Source organism: Miscanthus floridulus, chromosome 18, assembly GCF_019320115.1.
Source record: "Miscanthus floridulus cultivar M001 chromosome 18, ASM1932011v1, whole genome shotgun sequence".
NCBI classification, from domain to species: Eukaryota; Viridiplantae; Streptophyta; class Magnoliopsida; order Poales; family Poaceae; genus Miscanthus; species Miscanthus floridulus.
In genome coordinates, this window is record NC_089597.1 from 43,342,102 (window position 1) to 43,353,296 (window position 11,195).

General features: G+C 47.6%; 1 protein-coding gene across 1 annotated transcript; it reads right to left on the bottom strand.

The window, feature by feature from the left end:
- Window positions 1-2,795, bottom strand: LOC136521322 (protein RICE SALT SENSITIVE 3-like). Its single transcript, XM_066515037.1, has 7 exons — window positions 2,322-2,795; window positions 2,075-2,128; window positions 1,731-1,952; window positions 1,462-1,567; window positions 1,304-1,345; window positions 988-1,044; window positions 1-685 (listed from the first exon to the last, which is right to left on the bottom strand). Exons 1-7 carry the CDS (start codon window positions 2,462-2,464, stop codon window positions 134-136), a joined length of 1,176 nt encoding a protein of 391 aa, XP_066371134.1. The 5' UTR covers window positions 2,465-2,795; the 3' UTR covers window positions 1-133.
- Window positions 2,796-11,195: the final 8,400 nt, after the last annotated feature.

Sequence of the window (11,195 nt, forward strand, 5' to 3'; positions counted from 1 at the left end):
TTGCCAAATCATTGGGTTAACTACATTTAACGATGACATGATATACGATTGATTGATTTCGCCCTAGAGAGAAGACCAGCCCAACAACCATAGACGGGCAACCGGCGCCGGCCCGGCGGGCTGCCACGTCGAGCTAAAAACCCTGTCCCTCGCCGGGATTACTACTACTACTGCCAACGTTGACAAAGTATGACGACATCGGCGCGGTAGCGGCGGCGGCGGCGCTCGTGCTCTCGTCCCCTGCCGCGCCGCCGTTGCTCGCCGCTACGTCGTCCATGCCATGGCACTGCACGTAATCGTCGTCTTCCTCCTTGGCCGGCGGCGGCGCCACGCCGGGCACGGACGATCCGGCTGCCGGCTGCGGGGCCGGCACGACCGAGGGCAGCTTGGAGAGCAGCGCCTCGAGGCTGCTCATCGACGGCATGATGTGCATGGACGCGGCCGCGGCGGCGGCTGGCCCGGCGCCGGCGCCGTAGGGGTCGTAGAGCTCCAGCGGCGGCCCGGCGGCGGCATGCGGCGGCATCATGCCCGGCCAGGCTGAAGCGGCGATGACCGGCGGGGGGCCCACGCCGCACGGGAACACGACGCCGGGCGACGACGGGTGCGGGAGCAGCACCCCCGGGATGCTCTCCAGGTACCCGAACTTGCGGCGCAGCATCACCACGTAGCTGAGGTCCTCCGCCACCTGCATGCGCCCATGGCCCATTCAAAGGCCGGACACAGAACGAGACATGCCGTGTTAGTGTCATATAGCTAGCGACTAGCGAGCGGCGTGCGACGCAGCTGCACTGCATGCATGCACGGCCGCGCGCCGCGCGGAATGGTGAAACACCGCTGTCATCACACACAGAACAATGCAACAACGCTGCTGCGCGCTATATTGCTATGCACATGCTGTCTTGTACGGTCGGACTCGGACCCTCGGTTCTCGCGGGAAATCGGAGTGCAGAGAACGACCGGTGAGCAGTAGTAGCTGAGTAGGCGCACCTTCTTCATGGAGCCGAGCTGCACGACGCCCTCCCTGACAGCGATCAGGGCGATGGTCTGCACAAGTGCAGAGCAAAGCGAAGAATGAGAGAATGAGAGGGAGAAAAGAAAAGCGGACGCAGGCAGGCCAAAAGGCCATGGCATGGCAGCATCAGCTAGCTGGCCATGTCGTGGCTTGGTAGCCGCGGCTGCCATGCACAGCAGTAGAGAGCAGCAGAGGTAGGCCACAGAGCTAGCTAGCTAGCTCCAGCTGCTGCCTGTGCCTCTGATCAAAAGGGGGGCGGATTGCGATTTGTCAAGGCCTAAAAGTGTGCACCTGGATGCCGGACTGGAACTGCGCCTCCCACGTCCTCGGATGCTGCAAAAGAACAGGCCAAGCATATGTCTCACAGATTAGTAGCCATACATCGCTCGATGATGTTTAGCTTGACTGCCTGAGGTAATGACGGTTAAGTTAAACTTAGTAGTGCTTACAGAGTCGGCAGGGTTGGTCCAGGAGGAGATGAGGTTGATCTCGTGCTCCTGGGGCTCCTTGAACACCCACTTGTGGCTGTGGTCTGCCGCCACTTTCCCTATCAGACTACATGCAGCAGGAAAGGAAACCGCACCAAGAACATCAGGAGGGTCAAGGGAGGCCCGAGCCCGGCCCGGCCGGCGCCATCATTAGCACGCAGGAGGGTTAACCGGCTTGCTCGCTATTCGCTAATCATGGTGAGTGAACTGTGGACTAGTCAGCCACCTACCCTTCGCCGTAGTTGTAGATGTCATGGGACATCTTGAAGAACAGCTCAGGCTGCAGGCCCTGCGGCGGCTGCGGCTGCTTCACCGCATCCTGCTGCACAGCTGCTGCCTCACAGTCCCCGGCATATGCAACCGCCGCAGCTGCCGCTGCCCCCTCTTGGCCGAACGCGGCAGAGCTGTTGGCCGCCGCGAAGTTGCAGAACCCGTCCTCCCACGCCAGGATCCTAAAGCCAAACGCGCAAGAAGAAGAACACACACCCAGAGCATTCACATGGGACTCGATTGAAGACACGTATGCAGTTGATGGGTGTGCTGTGTGTGTGCAGCTAGAACTAGAAGCCTGTACCAGTTCCTCCTGTTCCCTCTGGTCCTGTCGTACGCCGCGCCAGGGAGATCCCATCTGATCAGGTTAATCAGGTTGTTATTAAGCGCGCGGCCAGCCAGTCGATCAGCGAATGAAGAAACACCGTGTTAGTATTAGGCCGGGAAGAACACAATCGCGGTTAGAATGCGCATTAGCAGCAGCTGGTAAGGTATGTAGCAGGAAGGAGAAGGAGAGCGAGCTGAGAAGAGAGCTCACGGCCGGCACGCACTTGGGGGGCGGGTAGTTCCGGGGCAGGATGCGCCAGAAGACGGCGTAGACCCACTGCGGGGCCGGGCCGTCGCCGGTGCAGAGGCTCCGCAGCGTGTGCTGCAGCAGGTGCGTCACCGCCACCGGGCCCAGCTGATCCTCCATCGCTCGCTCGCAGCTTGCGGTGGCCCGGCCGGCCGCCGGCCAAGGCGATCGAGCGAGCTTGACGATCGGTCGTCGCCGCGGCTTCTGGCTGGTTGATTTGCTTTGCTTGCTTGCACGGTGCAGCGGGTAGTATCCGCTGACTAGCCAAGCCAAGCCAAGCTCCGCTCTGAGCTCGCAAGAGAAGCTGAAGCCTGGCCAAGAATACTGGAGGAGCAAAGGAAGCAAGCAGCAGCAGCTAAGCACTAGCCTAAGCTGCTGCTCTCCTTGCTTGGCTCGCCTCTGTGTGTGTGTCTGTGTGATCTCTCTGTATGGCTGTGCTGTGACTTGTGAGGCCAGGCCACCACCGAATGGGAAAGCCACACCTGCCCAAAATTTATACTACTCCGTCCCTCTCCCTCCTCTGTCCCTCCCTCCCTCCCTCTCCCTCTCTCTCTCTCTCTCTCTCTCTCTCTCTCTCTCTCGACTTTCTTCTTGGACTCTTGGTTGCTACCACCCAGTCCCCAAACAAATTAATTTATAGAGTTATCTAAAATTAAACTTTTGTAAAGTTGATCAAATCTATAGAAAATAACTCCAATATTTATGGTATAAAATCAGTATCATTATATACATCATGAACTATACTCTCTCCGTACCAAATTATAAATTACTTTGACTTTTTTAATTCATCCATTTTGCTAATGTATTTAGACATATTATTATACTAGATACATAATAAAATGGATGTACAAAAAAAAGTCAAAACGACTTATAATTTAAAATGGAGGGAGTATTTTTATAATCTACTTATTGGTCAAACTTTTTAAAAAATCACTTAATGACAAAAAAAATAATTTAGTTTAGTAGTACTACTAATATCACACTAGTTAGTATTTTGATGAGCTAGTTCATAATAATGACCCCCTCCCTCTCTTCACTGGCTCCTCTCTCTAGCAAGGCCACGGGCCGTGGTCCACGATTTCGCTCATGCCACTATTAATGAATCCTGGAAATCCCAGACCCTCCTGCGCTCATGTCGTGCCTCCTCTCGGTCCGCGGATGGATTTGATCCCAACTGTCCCCTTCATGCCTGCACACAGACTACTCGGCGAGATCCAGAGGACTGTTCGTCGTGGTATCCTAGTATGGTACGGCGGCTCCCTACTTCCCACAAATAAAGGCCAAACAGCCAAGGCTGACGTTAATTTGTTGTAAGAGAAAAATAATGTTATTTCACTGAAATGGTACAGCTGATAAGTTCAAGTGAAATGGACCTAAATCGTGCGCGATTGCGCCGGAAACCCCTTCCTCTAGCCTAGCCTACCACCACCGGGGCACCGACCGGCAGGTACATCGGATGTGAATATGAATAAAGTTCAGGCCCCGATCTGCGCTACGAGATGGAGATTTGTACGTGTGGGAGATACATAGATAGATATACTCTGAAAGTTCAGTAGACCGGAACGATTGCGACGGTGTGAAGAGGATCGGTGTAGTTTGGGAGCCCTAGGGGCTACTCTGTCGTCCGTGAATTATGAACGGTCTAATCAAAGCATGGCGTATATGCTTTCGTATGAAACACGAACAAGATTAAAGAATACCTAAAAAAAAAGAACAAGATTAAAGAAAACACATACGTATTTTCGCAACTCTTTCTTCGTTTTCCAAATGCATGCATGGGCGTCTGGTACTCACGTTAGACATTTCCTAAGACAGAGAATGAACACTTCGGCGTTAGGTCGTTTATCTTGAACCAAAGATTGATTTGCAGTGCATCTGGTATCATCTCTCATGTAGTGCCACTTAATTTTGAGTCATTTAACACATACTTTCTCGATTACAGATTATAAATCATTTAGCTTTGTTCTAAGTTAAACTCGTCTGAATTTAATCGAGTTTATAGAAAAAAACATATTAAGATTTACAATATCAAATAATTGCGGCGTGAAAAATATCTCATGGAGCATCTACTGAATCTAGTTTGATGCTGTAGATGTATGTGTATTTTTCAATAGACTTGGCCAAAACTAGAGAAATTCGACTCGTATGACAACGAACCAAAACAACTTGCAGTTTGGAACGGATGGAGCAATTAACATGTACGTTATGTTATGTTATCTTTTAAGTTGTGTCATAGAAACTAACAAATTTGATAATTTGTGCATAGGACGACGTGTTGTTATGAGCTGCGTGGCAGTAACTCCTCAAATGATGTTGAAAGAGGAACGGTCATTTCGCAAAACAACAACCTTTTGCCTTTACTTCCTCCTCTCTCATCCACAACGTCAACAACTCGTGCGAAATTAATTACCGTGCTTCAGGTTTCCACACGTGTACTTGCCGCATGGAGCTAGACATCCACATCCACATTGATCAGCGGTGGTATTTGCCGTTTTCAGGTACCGCGGTGTGTCGCCGAGTCGGAGCACGGCGTTGTATGGTGGGGGAGGGATCGGAGGGCATCGTGCTATTTTTTGAATTAGAGAAAGGAAGCGAGACCGTGACTGTAATGCCCAGGAAATGTTTTGATTGCCCATTATTCCCAGTTCTCACAGTCAGTCAGTCCGCCTGCTACTGCTAGTGCTAGCAGCAGCTGCTGCCAGGGCAGGCTGCCACACAAATCCGACACCGTTGGTTGGCCCCCTCCTCCTGCTCTGAACTTCTGAATTTTCTGAGTACCACCCACCAGGGACCAGATTAACAGCTGTAGCAGCAGCAGGGTTAATTAGATTACACTAGATTAGATTACACTAAGCTGCAATCTGTGGGATCCGCGCGCGATCGAGATGCAGCTTGGCTTCTAGTCAAGACGCAGACAAGGGGGGTGAACTGAACGGTGAAAGGACCAATCAGGCCCCTCTCTCCCTCTCTACCTCAACTGTCATTTTCGTCCCACGGGGCAACCAAAAGCCTGAAATTTTTTGCGTTTCAATTCCGGATGGGTACAAAAGTAATCATCTGAAATGTGACCTTAAGATTTTTGTTTTCTGATGGAATTGGGGGGAAGTTCAGAGTATTCTTTTCCTCTTGCAGTTGGAAGGATTCTTTCCGGAGATGCCTTGCCCTCTTGGAACCAGGGCCCTTGCTTTGTACCATGTCCCTGAAGATTGCTTGATGACCAAAAGGGAGGGAGTGGTGTATGCTGTCAAAACACACAGCCTTTTTCACAACACTTTTTACAGTCCCTCACGCTAAGGGCTTGTTTAGTCCTCCCAAAAAATTTACACCATATCTCATTGAAATGTTTAGACACATGCATGCAATATTAAATATAGACTAAAAAAATAACTAATTGCACAGATTGCGACTACTTTGCGAGACGAATCTTTTAAGCCTAATTAGTCCATGATTTGACAATAAAGTGCTACAATAAAACATGTACTAATGACAGATTAATTATGCTTAATAAATTCATCTCGTGGTTTACTGACGGATCCTATAATTTATTTTTTTATTAATATCCGAACACCCCATACGACGCTCCCCTGTGACACCCCAAAACTTTACCCCCTGAAACTAGACAAGGACTAAGAGGAAAATATACAGTACCTCAGCAAAAGGCCCTCTGGCTGGGCCCTTTTTGACCTCCCTCAACAGTCTTTGCTCACATACATGATACATCACATTTGACATTTCACACTTCACACACCACTGGGGAAAGAGAGGCTAGCAAACCTTCATAATTTGACGATTTGTTCGATCCCAATGAATACCAAAAAGAGCTAGGGTGATGACACATGACCATATTTTACTGCTGGCACTACTACCCTTTGCCATGGCTTCATCATCCCCTAAAAGCATGGCCGGCTTTGGCCATGACAAGGACATCCATCTTAATAATTGATCCCTTGCCTCACTGCTAGTATGTGCTGATGTATGCGTGTCTGAGAATGATAGATGCAAATAAAAAAAAGCAGCCGACATACGTGTTGGATAATCTAGAGAGCTGAGAGAATAGACAAAGGTTTCCTTCAATTTCAGGGTGTGAGTTGATGAAGTTTTACAGGAGTAGCAGTAGGTGATGCACCTAAACATGGAATGGTTCCACTGGTGGGCAATGCCGCAATGCTGCATTTTCGACATGCAGCGTGCAAATATAGCAGAGGCCATCTGCTTCTGTGCGACAGGGACTAGAGCTTGAAGTGGAACAATCTTATTTTGGGGCACTGGAGCATGGATGGCTTGGGCTAGAAATGTGGTGTCAAACAGTTCACCACATATACCTTTTCCCCACATGTCCTTTTTTTTTGGGAGATGAACTACCATGTGACGTAGCAGGATAAGCTTATGCAAACTCATTACATTTTTCTCGTTTTGCATATATACTTTTATGAGAAACAAAGACAAAATGGTGGAGAAATTACATTTTGGAGGATCTTATATTGTTATGCTAAAGACTGCTAGTTTGGGAGGACCCCAATCGGCTGGAACTGTACTGCAGGGGTTTGGTCCAGGACTGTGACAAACTTTAGCCCCAGATACAACTTGATGGCTGCTGCAGGGTACGGCAAGAACAGGCAGCATTTATATTCTCCATCAAGAACTAATGATTATTCAAACTTCGATTTTATCCCCATAACCGTTTTTATGTTCTTATTGACTATCCATAAAAGCGGGGACCATATTTATTTCTCTTCAGTGGCATAACCCTGCAACGAGGAAAACGGTAGCTCAGCTCGTTTTAGTCTTTACATCGCTTCAGAAAAATGGCAGCAATAATACAATAATGGTCTTTTTAGACTGTCTGTTCCTACGGCATGACAAGTTTGACATGCTTGGGTAGGTACGGATTTTTAGATTATCATCAATCCGATAAGAACTTTTAGGTCCCGTTCGCTTGAGAAATTCTGGAGGAATCTGGATGAATCTGGAGGCATTTGTGAGAGAAAACACTGTTCCGGATGAAAAAGAAGAGGATCAAGCCGGATTTAAAGACACGCGAACGGCTTTTACGTGCTTTCGCCCTGTTCGTTTGGGCTTTTTTGGCTGATAAGCTATGACTGAAAGTACTGTTAGCTGATTTGGTGTAAGAGAAAAATATTGTTTGTTGGCTGAAAAAGTACGACTTATAAGCCGAACAAAGCCAAACGAACAGGGCGTTTATGCTTGCCTTGGAAATATACTAATCTGTATTTTTGTGGGCTATACTAATTACAGACTTTGCCCTGTCTATACTAATCTGTTCTAAAACTCAGTGATCAAGTGACGTGACGAGAGGTTGAGTGGCTCATTGCTTAAGTGGTTGATGAGTGATTGGGTCGAGTCATCCAGTGACTATGACTAGAGGCATGTTTGGTTGCCGCTCTCGCCTGGGCTTGCCTGCCAGACAAGCGATCGCAGCCCCAAACGATCGAAATCCAACGCCTAGGGTCGCTGCCTGGCGTCGGAGCTGCCTGGGAGGCAGCAACCAAATATGCCCTAGGTGCCTGAGTGGCCGAGTGACCTAGTAACTGAGTGATTTAATAGCTGAGTGATCAAATGACTAAGTGGCTCAGTGGCCAGTGAAAGTGGCTTTGTGGCTGAGTGACCGGGTGACTAAGTGGCGAAGTGACTAATTGCCCGAGTGATTGAGTTACCAAGTGTCGATAACTAAGTGGCCAAGTGAATAAGTGGTTGAGTGCCTGGCTAGTTGAGCAGCGACCTAGTGATATCGTAAGGAAATGATCATGATGTCTTATTATTAAAATAATTTATAAACAACTACATCTTACAATAATAGGATGTACGAATATCACAACGGCACGTGCGTGCCGCATGGCCACTAGTGTTAACAAAACTACTAGTCTTAAGAAAACGAATATAAAATGCTCTAGTATCTTCGTGACAAATAAATGGAGTCATATTAGTATATATTAGAAGACGTACCTGAAAGACACGTGAGAACCCAAAAGGCACTACGAAATGCATCTGCACGCGGCTTTGCTCTTGAGCTTGTTGGGCAGGACTGAAAAATAAATCAAAATACTATTTTAATTAATTGTTATGAGAGAAAAATACCATTCTGACTAAAATCACTGTTCACATAAACAGTGATTAGTGAGGGGCTGGCCAGCTAGCCAGTCAGCCGAACAGCCCCCTTGTTGGTAAAAAATGACCAGCAGTTGACGATTTTTTTTTTAATTTTAACATTTTTTAAAAACTAATTTTAAATCTAACACTGCATGTTTTTTTAAAACTAACACTTTTGGCTGCGCCTATTGCCCTGGCGTGACTAAATGCCTGTGCCGCGTCATGCATGGTGGCGCGGCGTAGAACTGACGTGGCGGCGACCGGATTCGCGATCGTTGACGTGGCAGGGCTCTACCACGCCACCAATCTTGACACGGTAGTGCCGCGCCACGGCGCATGGCGCGGCAGGGCCAAATAAATATCGCGAGCGAGCCCGCCCGCCGCCAGCCCGCCCACGCTATGCCCGCCTACTCCCCAAACAGCGCCCGCGCCGGCCACGCCACGAACGTCAGAGCGTCAAGTCCGCCTGCTCCTAAGGTACCTCCCTCTCGATTTCAAGTTATTTTGATTATTATTGATTTAGGATAATTAGTGATTTAGGATAGTTAGTAATTTAGGATAGTTAGGGTTTTATGATTGTTAGTGATTTATGATAGTTAGTGATTTAGAATAGTTAGTGATTTAGGATAGTTAGGTTAGTGAATTTATTTGTAATTTACGTAGGTAGTTTTTAGGTTTGAGGTTGTGTGTTCTAGTATAGTTAGGATTTTGGATTTAGGGATTGATTAGGTATTTATTATTTAGTTTATAGTTAGTTATTTAGTTAGGGATTTTGGGTATAGATACTAGTTTATAAATGTCGGTACTTACTAGTGCGTGATACGTCGATTTTGACGATTTCATGAAGTTTCGTCAAATGCTTATATTCCTAGTGAAGTTGTTTTATGTTATTAGTGCATGATATGTCTATTAATGTTACTTTGAATATATACATGTGCTTTTATATTGTGTTTGTATTGCATAACAAGTAGTTCAAATTTTATAATGCTACATAATGTTAATTTGAATTTTGTTAATTTGAATACTTTAACGCTTTGTTTATCAATTTATAACAGGATGGCTCCTTTCACGCAGCACCAGTTGTACCCCATTCTTGAGGTGGAGTACGACGACCAGCACCGAGCACACATCTTGAGTGACAACGACGCAGAGGTGGCCTTGCCTACTTTGAGGCCCCGCACACACACTAGGGCGCACCAGTGGGGTGAGCGTTACGCGCCGTACATACGACGTGCTGGCTTCCTCGAACTTGTCCGTGTTGTCAACCACGGTCTTTTGTCCCTTGACCCAGCACTACTTACTGCAGTTGTAGACAGGTACGAGTGCATTTTTTGTACGTAAACTTTCTTGTAACAAATTTGAGGCAACTAACAGTGGTTCTATTCTTATAACAGGTGGAGGCCTGAGACCCATACGTTCCACCTACCTTATGGCGAGATGACCTTGACCATGCAGGACGTGAAGGCTATTGTTGGCCTTTGGCTTGGGGGACTTCCAGTAACAGGAATAGTTGATAACGATCACTGAGGGGAGCTGGTGGCTCAGTTTACTGGTTTTCTTCCACCGGACAACGAGGCTTCCAAGAAAAATAAGTGAGAAATTTAAGCTTATTTAATATTTGCATTGCTTTCCTGCAGCCATCGAGTCTTATTTTCTTTTGTCAATTTTAGGAAAACTTCTGGTGTTTCATCGTCCCGAATCACGGAGCGCTTTGATTACTTGGACCCATAGGCTAAGGAGGCTCAGATCGACTGGTTTGCTCGAGTGTGGCTCTAGCACTTTCTTGGTGCTTTCCTCTTCCTAGACGCCTCAGACAACACCATCAGCCGGATCTTCCTTGACATACTATGCCAGCCGTGGGAGAACATAGCGGTGTACAGCTAGGGCTGCGCAGTCCTGACATGGACGTATCGACAGTTATGCGTTACCTGCCGTCGCACCTCAGGGTATGCGAACCTTAGGGGTTGCTCGTACCTACTCCAGGTTTGGTGTTGGGAAAGATGGCCCATTGGGAGGCCCCTTAATACTAGTTTACCAGTAAGTACTTCGTTTCATTATATTCTTCGATATGGTTACATATGATGAGTTTATTAATGTCTAATTTATTATCGTGTTCAATGCAGCAATGGAACGGGCAGGATACACTCCGTATAGCTCTGTTTATCTGGATTGAATCAGAGTTAGTTAGAGGGAATGCGAGGCGCAAGTACAGGGAGTACACAGACAGTCTCGACGTCCTAACACAACACCAGGTTACGCTCTCTTTACTATCATACACGTGTCTTGTTTGATCTACACTATATCATAACCTAACTCAATTACGAAATGTTCAGGTGCATTGGTGTCCTTGGGATGCTTCGGAGCTCCAGTGCTATCTCAGTCCTGTCACTAGGGACGAGTCAGAGGAGTATCGCTGCAACGTCTCTCTTATTTTCTTTCACGTGGTCGAGATTCACTTGCCCGTCAGGGTCTGCAGACAGTTTGGAAGAATGACAAGCTGCCCACCACTGCTTTACTCCACCGACCAAGGATTGCATGGGTGCGTTATCGATTAATAACAAAGCTATAATTTAGAGGTGTGTGTGGTACAACTAACATCGTTTTATTGTAGGTATGACCGCAGGAAGAGGTACAAGACCAAGGATTAACGCCTGACACACAACGCGCACATCCACTTGTGGGAAACCAGGGAATGGCAGCCGGTCCATGCGAGTCCTCCACACGACCAGCACATCTTCGACGA